At 36.9% G+C, this 20,959-nt stretch overlaps 1 protein-coding gene across 5 annotated transcripts in view; it reads left to right on the forward strand.

Moving 5' to 3' along the window:
- SNX14 (sorting nexin 14) overlaps positions 1 to 20,959 on the forward strand; it is a 50,733-nt gene that overhangs the window by 20,111 nt on the left and 9,663 nt on the right. For 2 of the 5 annotated variants that reach the window (XM_050316557.1, XM_050316558.1), the window contains exons 10-23: positions 1,221 to 1,265; positions 1,350 to 1,430; positions 1,575 to 1,689; positions 3,237 to 3,392; positions 3,676 to 3,800; positions 4,126 to 4,184; positions 7,685 to 7,711; positions 11,410 to 11,542; positions 12,727 to 12,928; positions 13,470 to 13,553; positions 13,676 to 13,776; positions 14,060 to 14,171; positions 16,001 to 16,041; positions 16,204 to 16,323. In XM_050316557.1, the coding sequence (XP_050172514.1) occupies positions 1,221 to 1,265; positions 1,350 to 1,430; positions 1,575 to 1,689; positions 3,237 to 3,392; positions 3,676 to 3,800; positions 4,126 to 4,184; positions 7,685 to 7,711; positions 11,410 to 11,542; positions 12,727 to 12,928; positions 13,470 to 13,553; positions 13,676 to 13,776; positions 14,060 to 14,171; positions 16,001 to 16,041; positions 16,204 to 16,323 (1,401 nt within the window). Of the gene's footprint in view, positions 1 to 289; positions 366 to 1,220; positions 1,266 to 1,349; positions 1,431 to 1,574; positions 1,690 to 3,236; positions 3,393 to 3,675; positions 3,801 to 4,125; positions 4,185 to 7,684; positions 7,712 to 11,409; positions 11,543 to 12,726; positions 12,929 to 13,469; positions 13,554 to 13,675; positions 13,777 to 14,059; positions 14,172 to 16,000; positions 16,042 to 16,203; positions 16,324 to 20,959 lie in introns of all 5 variants that reach the window. The other 3 variants (XM_050316559.1, XM_050316560.1, XM_050316556.1) reach the window with 2 other exon arrangements.

Consider the following 20,959-nt stretch of genomic DNA (forward strand, 5'->3'; position numbering starts at 1 on the left):
AGTGCAGGTATAGAATTTATTTAGAATTGTATTTTTTAAAGTATCTCCATATTATGTAGTACAGTAATTTTGGGAAGTGAAAGAATGAACTCTGAAGTCATTCTCCTCATCCCTCTTTCTTATCCCTTTGTTTATAATTATTTTTTTTTATTTGTCTTTAAAATAGCATGCTTATGATATTATTAAATCCTAAAATATTTCCCAGTAGTATATAACAGCATTGGAAACTTCACTTAGAAAATGATGTAATCTAATACTGGTTTGGATTTTTATTTTCTTTTCTTTTCAGATCCCTGGCTCTTCTGATAAGAGAGATTCTGCCTGGTTCTGTTTTCCTTCCCTCGATGGATTTCTTAGCTGATCCTGTAAGACTTTGGAGCACAAGAATAATGTTAATTTATTCAGTACTACTGTTCTCCTATTAAGTATGTTGTGGGTAAAGCAAATGATGCAGAATGATTTACTTGCTGTACATTTTGACTGGGTAAAAGAAAAAGGCATCTTGTGGCCAGTGGTTTTGTTTGTTCATGTAACTGGTGTATTTAACTCACTGAATTGACTAAAATAACAGTATTGGTGATCTCTTAAGAACGTATTTTTAATGAAGAACTACAGCTCTTGTTAAATGGGAAAATGCTGTGCTAGTGTAAACATCTTCAAATTGGTAATTGCTATTGTTGTGTTTAAACAAGGGCTCAAGTACTTGAAATCTAGTTGTATGGATCTTTATAACAGTCTTAAGTAAAACAACCTTTTTTGCAGTTATATTGAAATCAATGCTTTTGTCCCTAATTCTGCCAATAAAAGGCTGTTTATTTCTAAAGATGGAACACTCCTGTCTTTGATTTTGTTTATGCATGTATTTTAGTAGGCGAAATTGCAATACTTATGCAGACATCACCTAACTGCAAATAGAAAGTACTGTATCTGTGGAATTATTAGTTCATTAGATCTGTGCTTACAGTAAAAATACTTTGTAGAGCTTTCTTCCAGTGGTAAAGAATGTTTCTGTGCATGTCTCTTCAGAAATTCCCTGACTTGTAAAAGCTCCAGGAGACCATTGAAGGTCAATCCTCAAACGTGTGTTCCCAGGGTCTGATTTTTAAAAAGTATTAAATCTAGTCATAGGTTTAAACTTGGGCATAACATGGTATTGAAATGATTTTCATCTATTTTGCTGAGTTTCTTTCATATTAATTTTATATTGTGTTTTCCTGCAGGACACTGTCAACCATTTACTGCTGATCTTCATTGACGATAGTCCAGTAAGTACTGACGAAATTAAAGGAGTAGCAGTTTGTTCACCCATTAAGGAAGCTTTCTTAACAATTGTAATTTTTTTTCTGCAGCCTGAGATAGCAACTGAGCCTACTTCTTCGCTGGTTCCATTCCTTCAGAAATTTGCGGAGCCAAGAAATAAAAAACCATCTGTAAGCAAGGGCAACTTTTATTTCCTTTCCTGTTTTGAATAAGTGTTTTACTTCACCTGCTGTTTTTGTTCTACAACTCTTTGTATTATTTATGTACTCTCTAAAAGTTTCAAAATTGGCTGACTACATTTTTAACTTACTCAGGTACTGAAACTGGAACTAAAGGAGATCAGGGATCAGCAAGACCTTTTATTTCGGTTTATGAACTTCTTGAAACAGGAAGGGGCAGTACATGTGCTGCAGTTCTGCCTGACTGTAGGTAAGATTGCATACATGTGCTCAAGTTATGTGATTATCTTTAAGCATTTGCAGGTTGAAGTGAATATTTAGTCTCAGAACTAGGTGGCATTATTTAGCAAAAGATTACCTTTCAGGATCTGTGTTCACTTACTTTAATGTGTCTGAGTTCTTCAGTGCTAATCTTGGCAACACTGATGTTGATGTGGACTGTAGGTCTTAAGTGTATTTCTGTTTATTGATAAAAGTTACACATTTAAAAATAGAATATTCTTGTAAGAAAAAAATTCTGACCACTGATACAAAGTACAGCTGCCTTTTTTTGATATGTGGTTACTGAAGTATTTCTAAAATGACCTGTTCGTCATTAAAAACTTCTCATGTTCATTTAGCTGTAAAATTCTGATTTTTGTGAAGAACAGAAACATAACATTAAAGGTGTTGGAACGTTTTATTCAGTAACCTGTACCTTGGTTCTGAGGCATGTGTTTGGTTTTAGCATTGCACAGGTGTTTGAAAAGCCTTCCACTTTCCAATGATTAGATTTTCTGTGAAACTTCTGTAAATTTGAGTGGATTATTCCAAGTTTTTTTTGAAAACAGTTAATTACTGTCTTATCAAAATTATGTTGCTTTTTGGTTTTGATAAATAGGTATTTTCATGTTTTATAGGACATAATGGGTGTGCCTTTATATCCCAAGCCCATACATATATTGAGAAGATACAAAATTAGTGTAGACACAATTTCATAGAATACTGCAGAAATCCTGAATCATTGCAGAAGAGAAATACAAATAATCTCTGGGCTTCTTATGTGCCCATAATCTTTTAGCAGGGAGTTTACTCCGTTGCCCATGGCCAGTCTTTTTCTGGGCAAACCTCAGCATTTTCTTCCTTGTAAACTTCTCTTGCATTCTTATAGGTGGCAAATCTGTGTATTAGCTTATAAAACAAAAGAATGAGTTTTAGGGGTGTCTAGCTATGCTGTCCCAAATTGTCTATGGTAGGTGGTTTTTCACTTGATAGAAATATTTTGGGTAAGAAGCACTTACTGAGAAAAATAATAAAAATCAAGTAGAATTGCACAGTAATAAATATATTGAAATTATTACAGAGGATTAGGTCTTCGGAGTGAAATAGCAGAATAGGCAGATGGGCAGATGATTAGTATAAGGGGCTGTTGGGCCTCTGTATGTGTGTGCATTTAGCATGAACTGGAAATTATGCTGAAAGAAAACTACAATTTGCAGTTGGGTAATTTAGGAAGAAGTAAATCATTCTTCTGATTCATTTTTTATGCCAGAATGGATTTATACTTGCTGTGATAAGGAATAATTTGATTTAATTGCAATATATTTTTAGTAATAATTTTATTAACAAATCTGAATTATAGTTACTAAGAAAGCAGCTACCTTATTACCTAAGATTTTGAGCTGCCTTGTGTTTCTATTAACTTTTAAGTTTTACAAATTAATCTGTCTGCTGCAGGATGAGTTGATGTTTTAGGGTTCTTCAAGATGCTATTTGTTTGCCAAATTGATCAAGAATTGCTTTTTCTTTCCTTCCCAGAGGAATTCAATGACCGAATTTTGCGACCAGAACTATCAGATAATGAAAAGATGTCTCTTCACGAGGAAGTACAGAAAATTTACAAAACTTACTGTTTGGATGAAAGCATTGACAAAATTAGATTTGACCCTTTCATAGTGGAAGAGATTCAAAGAAGTAAGTTTGAATTTGAAAGGAATAATGTACACGGGAGTTTAAGCAGCATTCTGTAGTCTAGTGAAGAAAAATTTAGCTAGCTATCATCAGTCTTTTTTTGTCAGTTTTAAAAATTGCTATCCCCTTGCTATATTGGGCTTAATCCTTGTTTTGTCAGTTGATTCTTATTTGTAAAACTTACAGTACCTTGCAAAATAATCACAAGCTTAGACCAAGACAAAAACCTATGAGCTTCTTATGTCTGTATATATATCTCTGTTCATACTTATAATTTTTTTTATAGTTGCTGAAGGTCCATATATGGATGTTGTGAAACTTCAAACTATGCGGTGTCTTTTTGAAGCTTATGAGCATGTACTTTCTCTGCTTGAGAATGTTTTTACTCCTATGTTCTGTCACAGTGATGAGGTAAGTGTGAAAGATTTGAAGAGTAGTCTGAAAAGCAGGATTGTAGTTTTTTAGGACAACACTGTTTACAACAGTCATGCGTATGTGGAACTCAAAAATATGGCTTCATTTTCCACTTCAGTTAGCATTCCAGAGCTGGGCCAATCTCAGTAGGAAAACTGAATTTATTCTAGTTCAGTGCAACATCACAGAACAACTTGTATGATTATGGTCAGCTTGCCTTTTACTTCTGTTCTTGTTTCCTACATTTTGCAGTGTTGTTGCATAGTAATCTTTGCTTCAATTAATGCAGTGTTTTCTTTGATACCTTATTTGTCTACTGTAGTACTTCAGACACCTTTTAAGAGGAGCAGAGTCACCAACACGCAATTCAAAGTTTAACAGGTAGGTAGAATTTTTAAGTGTTTTTCTTCGGTTGTTAGTTAAAAGCATCAGTATATTAAACCATAGGAATTTTGCTATTGCCTGATATTAATTTGACTAAATTTTTAGCGCAGCTTTTTTAGTTTTAAACGAACAAATTACATATTAAAGGAGCAAGCAATATTATACAAGATATTTCTTTGCTTTGAAGTGTTTTACAGTGAAGAATTTTAAATGTGATTTAGACCTCAACATTTGAGAAGAGGAATGGAGAAAATAATTGTACAGTGAGAATAAGATAATGTAGAAATATAGTTGTGGTTTAATTGATTGTGTAGGTGTAGTAGCTTTTTAGTGGTGTAAAGCTGGGTGTTCTTGGATTTCAGATGATAAAGGGGTAGGTACAGTGTACCCTGTGTCTAACCAACCTGTATGAGAATCTCTTCTTGTTGTGACAAGGAGGATTTGCCATTTCTCCCAGGTGAAATGTGTTTTCTATCCCTCAAATCCGTTGCAAAAACATAGTGTCAGAAGGCTTGTTTCTGAACTTGGGCTCTGTACTTACAGACCTCCTTCAGACTCTTTAGGGCCTGTGGAGAAGAGGATCTCCTGTGATGTGGATTGGTGATCTCCCACTGTGGGGTTGGGTTGATAAACCTTGGGGTCCCATGATTTCTTTTGTTTTATGTTCAGTGTCATAGACTAGCCCAACTCTATTGTTCTTATGGCCTAGCCAAGAGAAGAAAAACTTCAGTGAGACAATCTTTAATTTGGATAGGCTTGCTTTCTTGGTATGAAGTAATATCTGTGGTATAATGGAAAATGCTAGAGTTTATCATCTTAGTTGGTAAACTCTTCTAGAGGAGTAACAGCAATTTATTTTACCTTTTCTGCTTTCAGTAGAGATACACCTAGCAGCAGCTCCCTTGTTTTGCAACCTATTGTGAGATGCATTACTGGGACATATCTTCTCTTCCCTGCTCCTGTTCTTCAAAAACATGGGTTTTCTCTTTAGTGACGTCCTTCATGTAGTCTTTATAGTTGTTGTAGATCCAGGACTGGAGTTTTGGTGCAGTGCTTTCTCACATTGGTGCTGGGAAGCTTCTGTTTCTTAGCAAAGAGGCATGGAACTGCATTTCTTTCTTACATGCTACTCCACTAGGAATGGTGACCTTAAAGCACACTTCACCCTCTGTTGAAAATAACTATAGGGTTTCATCTAAAGCTGCTTTCTGGTTTCTTTCCCAAAATTATTCTTGTCAGGTGTTGGAAGTATCCTGTCATACACTTCTTAAATCTAGTTTAAATATGAAAACACTTAGGTTGCTTCCTTGATGCTTTGCTTTTAAAAATAGAAAGGTTGAAATTACAGGCAGTCTCTACCTGGAGTTTTTGAAATACCTTTCTGGCTACAAAATAAGCAAATTTCATTTGGGGACTGTTACAGCATATTCTCAAACAGCATCCTTAGCATTAGTGAAAATGTGTCTGGTTTACATTTTGGAACAATCAGAATGTGCTCAGTGTATATGCTGATGTACAATACTAGATTATATTCCTGAAGTGGTACTTCAGGGATTATTTCCATGAAACAGAGATCCTATCTACAAGTAGTTTGCCTGTTGCTTTGGAGTTTCCCTCTGCAGAATTTGGTACAGTCACTGCCAAGGAGGGCGAAATTCTATAATAACATAATAAAATTCCATAAGAACATAATAACATCCCATACTTATGGAATTATTCCAGATGTTATTTCATACACTTTGTCCTGCCTTCTCTTCCCTTTTCTAGTATTAGTTCCACTTGAAAGAAATCACATGCAAAGAGATGAGAGGTTTTTTTCCCATATCTTTGATGCTTTGGTGTGGGTACTAGGTGTATATTGCACAGAAACTGCTGGTTGAAAAATCAAATCAAGAAGTAGGTATGAAATCCCAGTGGAATGTGCATGTGAGTAATGTATTGAAATATTTCACTTATTGTAAGACAAGAAAATTACAGAGTTTCTAGAAAATACTGGTGGGAAGGTAGGAAGAAGTGACTGTGTAATTTTTGGTTTGAATCATTTCTTTAAACTGTACAAAATAATCATAGCTTTTTGCATACAGATAGGACAAATAATGTGTGCTATGAAAACTGCTAAGGCAATAGATGGAAAGTCTCAAGTGTTTCTGAAATGTAAAGAACTCAGATTGAGGATATTGTGACAACTTGATAACTACTGTGGTTGTCAACAGTTTTAACTCCATAACTGATGTTTTCTACCTAATGTTTAATGTGTGTGGCCAGTGACAACTGGTGCTCTGAGGTGCAATTCTGTTGCCTTTATTTGGACAGTGTGAGAGAGATGACAAGTATTCCCTCTCCCCTCTCACAGTTATGTATTTATAATATATTACTATATTACATAAAGGTATTCTATGTTGGAAGTCTAACAGAAAATGAAAAGCTGTCATGTAATATAAGCACACAGATTTCTGGATAGCTGTGTATCTGTCTTGATTTTCTACATACCGTGACCACAAATAGAAATAGATGCATCCTGATTTCTCATCATTGGGATAGCAGTTAAATTAAAGTGTTTTTGAAGTTAAAGTACCAAGTAGACCAAGTACTAAGTTAAAGACCAAGTAGAAAAGATACTGACAGTTTCAGGGAGTGGTTAGGAGTAAAACCCATGGACTTAAGTCTGTACAGTTCTGTGCAGTGTAATAGTCACCATAATTTCTAACTTGGTAGGTTATGTTTCCAGTTTTCCAGTTAACATGGCTAAAGACACTGTAAGGTGTCTTACAATCAGAACCTTCTGTAAAACAAAATCTAATACTTTAGTATTTTAATCCCATATCAGTTTATCCAGAATTCAGTATCTCTGGAGAATTAAAATCCTGTATTTGGTGACAGCGTTAATGTAGAATGTTACCAGGTTATGTAGAATGTCAAAAATACATGACAATTTTTAAAATCTGTGAAATAAAAATTGAAAGAAGATATTTTAATTTTTAATAGTGTCTTTTACTCTATCTAATACAAAGGGTGGTATGGGATGTGTATTATTACATAAAATTAAGTCCACAGCCTTTTCATTGTATGGGTCAAATTAACTAGATTCCTACATGACTTCTGAACATAGGTTATAGAAGAAGTTAGCTGCCTGTTTGGCATTACAGATAGCTGTAAGAAAGAAAGTTGTTATCTATAAATTGTCATTTGCTTCTGTGAATGTCAGTGAAGACCTGAAAGTTTCAGCAACTGAGGTTTTCAATTCAAAGGCCAAGTTTGTGGTGATAAAATGTGCAGGTACTGTTCACATTTCACTTTCTTAGGATTTTAGGTCAGAAACTCTTAATGGTATCACCTTTTTTGTTAATCCGTGGTGACGGTCAAAGCCAGTTCAGTTTTGTTGGGATAGGCCTCTCAAATTTGGTTTGATTTTTTTTTTTTTTTATTGGCTCGTTTTTTGATTTTAACATTATTTTCTGCTGGACTCTGGAGGTAATTTTATGTGCCTGTTGTTGCAGAAGTAGCCTGAGTTTGGATGACTTACGGTAAGTCTATCTAACACTCAATTAATGTGTGTTAGTTACACTACATCTCTTGTGACTTCATCACACAGCCTTTATAACAGTTGTTAACTGTCCATTTTATTTGTCAAAAACATGTGAATGTCTTCGTCGGAACTAAAGTACATTTCTCCTCACAGAAAGCTTTACTCCCCATGTCCTCTTCACAAGCATTTAGAAATTGCTTAATTACCAATTTCACGAGTTTACAATACATTAACATTTTCGCTATTAACAGTTTGTCTGTTGTCATTTGTTGTGAAATATATTTGAAGCACTTTTTTTCGCCTGTGACTGCTAACTGCTCCAAAATTTCCTTTACTCCATGTCATATTTCCAGATCCTGTTTGAGATTTTACCCACTTAAGTGCTTGTTTTATCTTGCACAGCTGTATTCAGGGTGATCGTTTTCTAACATCGCATGCATCTATAGCCATTTTATTATTATCAAGCACTCAAAAACAACAGTTCCCCAAATTAGTTCTCTCTGTACCTTCTCCGGTGACTGTTACAGGTTTGATGAGAGTATATGCTATTTTTTATAATTGGTTGTAGGTAGACTGTGACCACTTATTAATGCCTTAATAGCTGTTCAGTGGTTTGTTTTCTCATTATTTGTGCCTCTTAAAATACATGCCATCCAAACTTCTTTATGGACTTTTCCTTGGAATTTGTCAGAGCATCAGTATGGCATAAATTTCCCTCGAGACTTGTATGAGTATCTTTCAACTTCATTTTTCAGGTTAGGAATCAAGGTAATTAGATGCTGTTATATTTTACGTCCCTCTTCAGTGTGTTGAGTTATAACTTGCCAGATTGTTGAGCACTAAGGAATACTTGGGATATAAACGCAGCTCACTGATTTTTCAGGTGTGGCAGTATGTGCTCAACATTTCTCCTAGTTGGTTGTAGGGGTTTTTAGTCAGCCAGAAAGAAGTGGTACTCTAATTTCACATGCATATTAATATCTAACTTGTCTGGTATATACAACTGGTCTGGTTCTTCTTGACCCAGAGAGGCTCCCAACAGCATTCTTCAGCTGCATAGCCCTGGCTGAGCACTTGTCAAGATCTGTTCCGTGCCCTGAATGAGGCAGGTATCCTGAGGGAAAACAATTTTGCAACCATCCACGATTAAAGAATGTCATATTTCGTAATGGCAGTACTGCAATCTTTGGTCTTCATTTCCCAGTTAGAGACTGAAAAATTTTAATTTTTTTAATGTTAGGTATGTGTGACTCCTGGAATATTTAAAAAAAAAAAATTATTCCAATGTTTTGTTGTCATATCATTCATCAGGAATGTTGGAACCTCTAGGCTATCCTGCCTAGAGGGCCCTGCCAAGAAAGCAAACTATAGAATGACCATCTAATAATGCTATTACTTGGATTAGCACCAGAGGGAGTGGAATACTCTTTCCAGCAAGTTTTATATATATATACATATATGTATTTGTTGACAGTAGCAGAGTTGACAGGTCTTAAAAATTCTGATCACTATTCTAAACTAGCTACCTCCTGTCCTCTTTGGTCCCTCATGTTTTGAGCCTGCCCCTCTCCTAGTCCCATCTCTTTCCTCCTACATAGCATCAAGTTCTTTCTCCTATTTCTGCCTAGCCAGTGAAGCTATTAGATTTTCATCCTGATACCTGGTTTTGGTAGATTTTTTTTTCTTGCTCCATTTCTTCAAAATGTCAGTCATCCTGTTGTCTGTCCATATCCAACATCCACAGATTTTTTGCCGTGCTCATCTCACGTGTTTTGTTCTCTGTGTGCTTGCTCAAGGACTTTTGCCAAACCAGTCCTATGTTCTCTCCATGTGGAGAATGTTTGTGCACCCTCTTACTCACCAGTGTTTGTTCTGACTCTGTCTCTTCCTGTGAAGGCAATCCCATCCTAGTTTGTCACTTTATACTTGTCCAGTTCAGTGATGGCTCTTTATTCACTTGATGTAGTCTTTGGGCTCAACACTGGGACTGGAAGTGTTGGTTTCCCAGCTGTCAGGATGAGTCCTGGCTTCATACAGCTCAGTACAGGCACAGGTGTATGCTGCCTTCAGCTGGAACATGATCTGTGTGGGAAAACAGCTTTGGGCCTGGAGTACTTCTGTCAAATCACAGAGCTTGTGCAAATTAATGTGTTTGCTTAAGCTCTTCAGAATTGCACAGGTTTTCACAGGAAAACTTCCTTTAAGAGTCAAAAGGCAGAGGTCTGAATTACTAACCTTCCAGAAAAACTAGTTTTGTCTGATTGAGATTTGTATTTTCTAACCCAGTGTTGAAGCACTTGAATAAGATACAAGTAGCAACGTGAAACAGTTCAGTTCAGCACAGTAATATGTAGTAGAGGTTGTTTAAAAATTGAGTAAAATTGTTCAAGCATGGATCAGCCAAGCAACCTTATCTTTGCATAGCAGAGATAAGTAAGATAGATGGTTCCAGTCTGCTTTGGAGCTGATGATAATATGAGATAGAAAAAGCAGAAGATTTGGAAATTATGCAATTTTAGTCATGTACACAGTCTGTGTAAAATTATAAACAGGAAGATCATTAGTAACAGACACATATGTTTGGAGTCAGCAGTTGATCTTGTCTGCATGGTTTTATAGGCAGTAAAGATTTTTTATCTGCTGGTCACTGCTGTTCTGTTTGTACTACTGTTCAGTGGTCAATAATTTTTTGTTTTAAAGGAAAAAGAAACAGGATTTTTTTTTTTTTGTCCTCCAAAGCACTAATTGTGTTTTTAATACTGGTCTGTACGTTTCTTTTGAATCTTTGATTCTACAGTTCATTGCACTGATTTTTAACTTGCCTATCAACTGCATATATTGAATCACCCTAAGTAACCACAGGCTGATTCCAATATTCAACAGAAACATTGTGCTTTCCAGAATTACTAGTATTTCTACACAAGAAATAATCTTTGGTATCAGGACTTCTGTAAGGACACAAGAATGCTACAAAATATGTTCTCTCAGTAAGGAGTGTGCTTCCTACCCAAGTACCTTTCTTTTTCTGTATCCTTGTTTGTTGCTTTTTGGATGCTTTGTCATAAGTGGCGAGACTTTTTAAAGTCTTCATCTGTCAGTCAGACTGGCTCTTCAAGCCAAGATTGTTCAGTTGCATCTGTTTTCTCTCATGCTCAGTCTTGCTCCTTGAACATACCTTTTGTTTGTCCTTACTGCTTAAAAATTGAGATCTATCTTGAATGATACCTGTTTGTAAAATTCCTTTAAGAAGATGCATCTAAGTGCAGCATTTAAAGTACTTGGCAGGAGTGGATAAATATTTAAGTATGAGTACATGGAAAAGGAGAGAGTTAATGACCTTCTGGATGTGCATGCCTGTAGCAATACCACAGTTTCTGCTGTCAAAACAAAGTTGTTTTACCTAGCTAATTGTTTATTCTGTGTCCTGAATTACTAGGATACTATTCTAAGAGTTTAGTTGTGGTTAAACGTATGGAAATCCCATATCTCTTAAAAGTGTAATCAAGAAACGTTGCTGATTGTTTAGAGAACAGAATTATAAGTAAATAAATAAATTTTAACCTAAATGGAACTGTAAATATATTGGCTACTTGTTTATAGAGTTGTTTCTCTTATCTGCAAATGGCAGGCAATGACCTATGAGCAGCTGTGTAATAATATGCCTTGTGTTGAGAACTGTGGTTTATATGATCTTAGGACCACGCAGAAGAGAGGAGAATCATTTGGAATCAGCAAAATAGGGAACAAAATAAAAGGTGTATTCAAGAGTTCTGCAATGGAAGGAGCTATGTTGCCTAACTATAACTTAAACGAAGGAGAAGATGACTTTGTGAGTAAAAGCGTCTTTGTTGATTTGGGGTGGTTTGATTTTTTTCCCTTTCTTATTTGAAAATGTTAAGTTTCTGCCATCCTCACTACAAAGTTTTCATGTGCTGGCTTCTGATTAAGTTGCTTTGTCTTCCCTGTATTCATTCACAGGGCAAGGCCACATCCCCAGTTAGTGTGCCTGTGAGCTGATTGCCTTAGTACAGAGAATTAATAAAAGCAGCAGTGTCAGACGTTTTTGTAGGCAATGAATTTTTCTCTGAAAACTTACCATGCCATTTTATAATTCTAGGTAATAAGGCATGTGTAGGATTGCATACGTGGCTCTTCTGAAGCTTACCACAAGACCTTAAAACCATAAATAAAGCAGTGGAGAAATTGCTGTCAAGTTAGTCTGTGATGCAGCTTCTTCACTTAAAGGACAGGAGCCAGTAGTCCTTTCTCATTTGTCTTGGGTGTCTCCCTCAATGCTTTTCTTGTATGTAAACAGCCATGAATAGAGCCAGTGGTAGAATGTATTGCCTGGGACATTGTTATCTGAAGCACAGTTGGGGAGCAAATGGAAAATTTTAAAAGGCAAGAGGAAGGAATTGGTCAGAAGCTGTGGGTAGCTCCATATTTTTCACAGAGTGTCTGTCAGTTCAGTCTTCAGAACTGTTCCTAACAACCAAAACATTTAAGTGTTCATCACCTTGATAAACTGCTAGCTCATTTCCCAAACTCATTAACCTGAACATAAAAATTTGAGTTTGTATTATTCACCTGGTTCAGAATTGTTTTCAGAAGAAGGTGAGAGCACTCAGCAACTTAGAACTCTGGATGGATAAGGTTTTTTTCTTCCAGCTGTCACTCCTTTAGTACTTTGTGTCCCATTTCCTCTTCCTGAAGTATCATCTGTGGAACTTGATAACGCTGTAAAAATTTTCTGGTCTCACTAAAAGTTGCTAATTTCAAATTAATTTGCAGTGGATCTAAACCCAGAAATTAATGTACATGGGAACTCCATTAATTAAATGATTTTTTGTTCTTTTATTACTTAGTGGCACATACTTGAAACTTGATTTATGTTTCATTACCTTATAAAAGTTTTGGAGAGGTTGTCTGTACCAGTTAAAATAGAAACCTTTGTGTTTAAAATAGAAATAATTTGTGTTTAAAATAGAGATCTTTGTGTTTGAATCTTTACAGATTGAAGAAGGCGTTATGGTGATGGAAGATGATTCTCCTGAGGAGGCTGTTACTACCCCAAATACACCCCGCAACCTTGCTGCATGGAAAATTAGCATCCCATATGTAGATTTTTTTGATGATCCCTCCCTGGAAAGAAAAGACAGAAAGGAGAGAATTCCTGTATTCTGCATAGATGTAGAGAGAAATGATAGAAGGGCAGGTATGCAATGTTGTGGAAAAAGAGTATCATTTAAAAGTGAACTCAAAATGTTACAGTGTGCACTCTTCTGATGGCTCTTGCAATGGGGTTTGCATGTGTTCTGATTTCGAAATAGTGGCTTTAAAGTTCTGAGGAAACGTGTTTGGGAGATAAATGATCACATTTCGTTTTTGCAAGCTGAGAACTGATTCCTCAGCATGAATCAGTTCTATTTAGACTCAGTGCCAGAGTTCGAGATGTTCTCTTTCTGAAAACATTTATCCTATAATTCATATTAACGAGCACCTGACTCATTTTTTCTTTCACCTACTTTGAACTTAGGAATAATGATAAATAAATAGCATCATATCCGTCTATCATATCTGTCTGTCTAGTTATGCATTTCAGTTTAACACTAAAAGTATCTTGAAGTTTGTTATTGCAGTGTAGGGGACTAAGGTCACTGAGATTTGTCCCATATTAATTCATCATACGTTTCCTGTTGCTAATTTGTCTCTCTGGTGGCATAAAACCTGGTTTATTTTTAACTTTTTTCCCCCAGTTGGACATGAACCTGAACACTGGTCCGTCTACAGGAGGTATCTTGAATTTTATGTGCTTGAGTCGAAGCTTACAGAATTTCATGGTATGTTCTCCATCATCTGGAAAGCCACTTTTCCCCTGCTGTGATTATCACTCGTTATGATTATCATGCGTTACAGTGAAACCAATGTTTACTGCATTACAAGAATAATTTATCTCTGTTAGGTACGTTTCCCGATGCTCAGCTTCCCTCAAAGCGAATCATCGGCCCCAAGAACTATGAGTTCTTAAAATCCAAGAGAGAGGAGTTCCAGGAATATCTGCAGGTATCAAACATTTAAGAGTAAAGAATATTCTGAAACTAATGATACAAAACTAGTAAAAGAATAGCTGCATCTTTTGTTTGTTTCTGAGCAACTTGAGTTACAGAGTTTGCCCAAGGGTTCAGTTGGGCAAATAAAACTTGTTAAAGTGAGTGGAAACCAGAAATCTCTTGCAAATGATATTATCTATGGCAATATAATGCTCTTTGAATATATTTTTGCTATAGAGAAACCGATTTTTAGAGACTTAAGTACTTTTACTTCTTTCTTGCCTTCTGTCTCAAAGAAACTTCTGCAACATCCAGAACTAAGTAACAGCCAGCTTTTAGCTGATTTCCTGTCCCCTAATGGAGGAGAGACTCAGTTTCTTGATAAAATGTTGCCTGATGTGAATCTTGGTATGTAATATACTCCTTGTTTATGCTGACAAATAGTAATACTGTGGATGCTGTGATTGAGTTCTGTGATTCTCTGAAGGATAGTAGTAATGAATAGATAATTCTTGTGGATGTGGGAAATAAGAACTCTGCTCCTTCACAACCCCTAAAATTATAGCTCAGCAAGGAAGATATGCTGATATTTCTTTCTTGAAGAAAAAAGACCTTTTTGAAATTATGAAAAAGATGGTTTTGGTTGCTTTTGAATTTTTGTGTAAGCAGTCAAAATGATAAGATTTCTATTAATAAATTTCATCATTCAAGAAGATTTATGGTATTGCCAGAAGTCAAATCTACAGGAGTCAGTCATTGTTTACAGATGAGATGGTATAAAGAATTTTAATATAAAACTACTTTGGGTTTTAGTTGATTAAAATTGCTTATTTTATTCTGGAAGCTACAGTCTTTGATATTTCTAGTATTAGCTAGTGTTAAGATCTTTTTTAACATGAGCTACTTAATAGCTTTGTGGCAGAGGTGTGTGTGATATAGGCAGGTCAAATGGAAATTGAGAAGTTGAGAGATTTGTGATGTCTAATGTAAGTATTCATAATAAATTAAAAAAGTAGACTGCAGTGTGACTTTACAGCTTGGCTGCAGTGTAGCAGTGTATGTCTCAGGATGATGGGCCTGAGCTGGTCTCATGTCTTGTACCACTTGTGGTTCTGGCACTGGTGTGGTCCCAAAAGCCGTGTCTGAACTGTCACTGCATTTCTGCGTCTCCTGGTCCCAGCGTGAACCTGCTGGGGCTTAATGTGCTTTATGAGTTGTTGAATGAGATTCTGCTTTTCATCCTCTAGTTGAAAGGTTTTGTTTTTGTTTCAGACCTCCCTTCTAGATCCAACCGCACATTGTTAAATAAAAGTTTATAATTATGGTGTTTACTGTAATGCATTTCCTGCCTGAGACTGTGCTTCACTTCCATAAACAGCAGTATAACAAGTCTTGGCATTTCAGTAGGGCTTTTTATGAGGATGAGAGTTTTCATTATTATCATCTGATCATTTTACATACTTTCCGATGTAAATTTTGAATTTAATGGCATGTAGATAAGAAAAGTATTACCATAAATCTAATGCTTTAAATAAAACTCGTCCTGGACACTTTCATTTTTCAGTACTCCAAGTTATTGCACCATATCCTGATAGCCTTATCAGGACAGAAGAGCTGAGGCCACAGCTGTAACCTGTCCAATGTATAAAATTTTACTCAGAAGGGTTTTTGGGGCTGGAGCTCTCCAGAATCCCTCCAGATTAGCTATCTTTTCATGGAAAGAGGAGAATCTTGGTTATCTTGATTTCTTCTGTGATGAGTGTTTATGATTCTATGAAGAACTTAAGGACAGGGAATTTTACCTGTACTGGCGTTGTAGTAGTACTGCTGTTGTGCTGTTATTTATATATATCATGTATATATATATAAATGTATATGCATATATATAAATATATATATGCATATATAGATATTAATGTTTAAACATCTAGAAAAATTAAAAGGTAGACTCACAATACTTTATTGTGAGAGCTTTTTTAAGTACTCAGATAATTATCTGTATATTTTTAATATTATAAGTATCTTTCCTTGAAGAATACTAAGCACTAAATTACAAGATGGTTATGTGCAAGACTATTTTCATAGCTTTTTGTGCCAAATCAAAAAAAAAATCAGATTTTAAAAAATTATTGGGTTTTTAAGTAATGACTAGATAGTAAGAACTTAAAATGTAGCAGAGAAAAAGATCTTTCAAATCAGCCAGTGATAACGAAGTTTTTGTTTATTTCTAATTATAGGTAAAATCATAAAATCTGTTCCAGGAAAACTGATGAAAGAGGTGCGTAATTCTTTCAGGTTGCCTGAATAACTTCAGTAACTAATTTGACACCATCACTAACTTACAGGCTATTCAACACTTTGTTTGAAAATGCTTGTGTTATTTAGTTTTCTTTTTCCTATAATTATTCAAGTGACAGGTCACTCATATCTTTTTTTGCAGAAAGGTCAGCATTTGGAGCCATTCATCATGAATTTTATCAACTCCTGTGAATCTCCCAAGCCTAAGCCAAGTAGGCCTGAACTTACCATTTTGAGTCCCACTTCTGAAAACAACAAGAAGGTACAGTAAGTCATGTTCCTTTCCCACTTCATAGGAGTGGGGAAGACTGACCATACCATGAAAATGGAAAGAATAAACAAAAAAACCCTCTCATAAATATAAAAATTTACCTATTTTGTATTACCATTTCATACAAGAGAGAGAACATAGTGGAGAGATCTGTTGTCATCTTCTGATTTGTAAATACCTTTGAATGATTTTTGAGGGTTGTGGGCGAGTTTTATTGTTTTGTTGTTGCTGTTGTTTTTTACATCTTAGTATATTTTGAGATGAGGAAACAAAAGTAGAGAGCCTGGGAAGTACAGAGAGGAGAAGAGGGGAAAGCGAAGGTGTAAAACAGGGAATGTTTTAGTTTCTTAAGGAAGCTTTCTTTTCAAAGTGAAGAGCTTGAGTGTTTGAAAATGTGATTTGTCAAAGTGCTACAAGCTGAAATTGTCAAGTACCTGTTTATCTGCCTTCAAAGTGTTCATGTTGTCTGACATTCATAATAGGTTTACTGTATCACTTCGTGCATAGTTACCTTTTCTGACATTGGCACAGTGAAAGTCAGCACTTCCAATTTTAACCTTTTACTTGTCTTCAGGTAAAGATAGTTCCTTTCTTTGTTTTCCTGTATTTGTAGTTGGAGCCTAGTAAAACATAATATAAAGACTTCTGCTAGCTTCAGGGTCTTCAGAAAGACACTGGTCTTCATATTTCTGTGTTGGACTGCATTAGAGTGATCATGTATTTGTTGAATTTACAGAGGAATATTGTTTCTGGTCTCAGATTTCAAAGACCCAAACTCAGTGTTACAGAGCTGTTGTGGTTCAGGACAAAATACGTAATGTGCATACACTTTGCCACGTGAGAGGTTCTAAAGGAAAACTCAGTAGTATGTGCTTTCCTGCTATCTCATCTGCTTGGGAATAGGAGTTGGATTACATATAAGACTGGACTGCACAGACCTCAGTCCCTTCTCTCAAGTAACAAGGGATAGGAAGAGAGAAAATGGCCTCAAGTTGTGCCAGGGGAAGTTTAGTTTTGATATCAGGAAAAAATCTCTTACTGGAAGGGGTTATCAAGCTATGGAATAGGCTACCCAGAGAAGTGATGGAGTCACCATCCCTAGGGGTATGTAAAAGATGTGTAGACATGGCACATAGTTTAGTGTTGGGCTTGGCAGCGTTGGGTTAACGCTTTGACTTAATGATCTTAGAGGTCTTTTTCAACCTAAATATTTCTATGACTCAGTGTCGGCCGGGACACTTCATTTTGCAAAGTGATAAGTTGGAGATGTATGATAGTCTGAAGTGACATAGCATGAGAGGACAGGGGATAAAGACTGGCATGGATTTTTTTCCCCCCTCTCCTCTAGTGCAAAAACTAAGAGGCACTAAGTGAAGGTGGTAGGAGTTGGGTTCAAAACAAAAAGTGGTAGCTCTTCCAATGGTTAGTGTATTTGTGGAACTCTTTGCCAGAAGATTTTGTGAATACTAGAAGGTATTCGCATACTAGAAATATCAATTATGACAGGACAAATTCACAAAAAGGGAATGTATTCAGGGTGAATACCTATAGAGAGACTGAATCCAGCTCTTGAACTTTTTTTTTTAGTTGAAAACAATTGGAAGAATTTGGTGAAAAGTACTGTCTAGGATGATTGTTCCCAGGATCCATTTATGGTTCTTGGTGGTGATGGGCTGTTGAAAAAACAGACCTTTTGATCTCCGTCACTACGGACATTTTTATAGTGTTATGACACTTACAGAATTTGCAGCCACAAAATGTTTATACTGATTAAGTTCAATAGCAGTTAAATCTGTTAATTTGTTTGGATTTCATCTTCTGAAGATGAAGGCTGAATTACTCCAGCCAGTATTTAGCGTTAGCTTACATGTGCATGTACAGAAAATTATTATCCTTCATTTCAAGTTCTTTCTCACCTTGGACGCTATTTCCAAGGTTAAGATATTTTGCTATTGCTCTCTATTCAGAGGGGTATAAATGTATCAGCAGTCTTAAAAATCGGATGTAGAGTTTTTGACTTGTGCTGGAAACAGAGTACATGCATAAATAATTCAAATGTTATTTATAAAACAGCTGACAGCACACTCGGGAGCCCCTGGTGGTCTAGTGGTTAAGGGCGTGGCGCTGTCACCTTCGAGGCCCGGGTTCAATTCCCGGTCAGGGACACTCCCGGGCAGATGGAGCTCGTTAACCCTTAAAGGCAACCCATCTACGTCCTGAGGACCTCGCTGCCACCGTCCAAGCTCGCTTGGCCCTGGCAGATGAACCTTAGGATTAAAGGGTGGGCTCAGTTCCGCGCACACTGTGTCTCACCTTAAAAATCCAATGCGCAGGCTGGAAGGTGGAAAGACCTTCCCTGGATCTTCGCTTGCGAAGACTGGCCATTATAGACAGCACACTACAACAGTTAATTTTTTTGGTGTGATCTGACAAGAACTGTGGAAGGTAGCAGTTTTAATATGTTTAGCATACTTAAATACCTGAGCTACCAGCTTTGCATTCTGAAACATTGCTCAGTTAAAATGTAAACACATTCTTTGAAATCTCAGCATGTTATTCTTGTAAAAGAACATGTGTACGGAAACTTGGGCTGTGAAATGAGGTTTTCCCAATGCTCTTCAACCATGGTGATCCCAAGAAAGCAGAGCTGTCTGTACTTTGGAATACTAAAGTTTCTTTAAGCAAAACATAGATCTTTACTGCTTTCTGTTTTGCAGTGTTGTTTTCAGAAATATCATTGTGGGAGAAACCTCTGTCTCACTGCTGACTAAGTGCCCATGTATGCAGTTCATTGGAGACACAAGTTTGTAGAGTCTGAGGCCAAGTTGTTGCTGGCACTGATTGGTTAGCCTGTAGCAAATGCTTTTGTCACAGGATATGGGTTCCTTTGCACAGAGCAAAAAAGATGAGGTTAACCCCAGCTCTCCAGTCCTTCTCACCATCTGTGGTGAGAGCGAGTTCGCTGTTTTTCTAAGCACCTTTATTCCAGTTAGCTCTTTCATGAATGAGTAATTGGTTCTGCATATGTTTTTTAATATTTTTTTTTCTTTCCCAGAAGAAATCTGTTTTGTTTTGGGGAACCATTAGCTGTAAATGGATGGAGACTTCAGTGTATCTCCTGCAGAGCTGTGATTATTATTTAATGATGGGCACTCAAGACACTTTGCCTTGGGGGAGGCTGCAGGACAGTTCTGTGATCAGATACTGAATATCTGTGCTCAAATTATACTACTAATTTTGACCAGCAGAGGCAAGTATGCATGAGGAATTCATGTGCCAACTGCTTTCTCATTAGTTTGCCATCTATCAGTTCAGCCAGGGCACGCACACTTACTCACACAATTAATGGTAATTATTAGAGATCTGATACACCAGATTTTGCTGGGTTATGGTCTCTGCTGTGTTTTCCCATACATATTGTGAAATTCATCCCTCTTGCTGATTTGCTGGGGTGCTCGTGCCTTCTTTGGAAGATAGTTTTCTCTTTCTCAAGTCAACCCACACTTGGGAAAAGCTTTGTGCCAGGTACCAGGACACTGGGCCATTTACATCTTGTCACTTCCTGGATTTGATTTTTAAGCAATGCTGGTTTCATCTGCCAGACCGCTTTAGTTCATATCGATGATGCTTTCTGGAAGTAAATCTCCTGATCACCTCTGCGTGTCACACTTCCTCTCATACTATGGAGCTGTCTTAAACTCATTAACTGAATTTACTTCAGATGAAATTAAGCTGGAAAATGCTGTCTAGGAATGCAGGCACCAAGGGTGTTCAGTTCAAAGGCCAGACCAAAGTTAGGCCAGAGTAGCACCCTTCCCTACTCCCCAAATACATTTGGCATAGACTTCGCTTGTTCAGTCTGCAGTTCACTTCTGCTGAGAGAATGTGACACTTTTGTGAAGATGTGTGGCCTTCAGATTCCTGAAGGGGGCCTACAGGAAAACTGGAGAGAGGCTTTTACAAGAGCATTTAGTGACAGGACAAGGGGAATAGTTTCAAACTGAAAGAGAGTAACTTCAGAATGGGTATTAGGAAAAAATTCTTCACTGTCAGGGTGGTTAGATGCTGGAACAGGATGCCCAGAGAGGCTGTGGAATCCTCATCCCTGGAAGTGTTAAATGCCAGGTTGGAGCAACCTGGTGCAGTGGAAGGTGTCCCTGCCCATGTCACAGGGTTTGGAACTAGATGAACTTCAAGGTCCCTTCCAACCCAGGCCATTCTGTGATTCTCTGACATAAATGCTGTGCCGTAGCCAGGCACCCTCAGGCCTGGTGATGGAGGTGGAGGTGGCTCTACCAGGACTGTGTGAGCTGCCTATATGGAATCAGTGAGGAGATCTGGCAGGCAACCAGAGGGATGGAAGTTTTGGTCTTTTTGAGTGCCCATCTGTGAGAAAAGCATGTTATCTGTCATAGCAAGAAGGTTCTTCAGTTTTTTGGTTAATGCTAGAGTCACTTTCCAGCTGATGCTTTTATTGCCACAGCGTTCTCTTATGCCTTGTCTGAAGCAGATCTGTGTATTCCAGTTTCAACATGTTGGAATTTGCTGAGAATACAATGTACATTTCCCTAGTGCTGCTGCTGCCAACTGTGTCACCATGAGTAGGGTACACCCAGGCTACCTCAGC

Source organism: Myiozetetes cayanensis, unplaced genomic scaffold (assembly GCF_022539395.1).
Source record: "Myiozetetes cayanensis isolate MyiCay16 unplaced genomic scaffold, myiCay2020 scf2-11, whole genome shotgun sequence".
Taxonomy (NCBI): domain Eukaryota; kingdom Metazoa; phylum Chordata; class Aves; order Passeriformes; family Tyrannidae; genus Myiozetetes; species Myiozetetes cayanensis.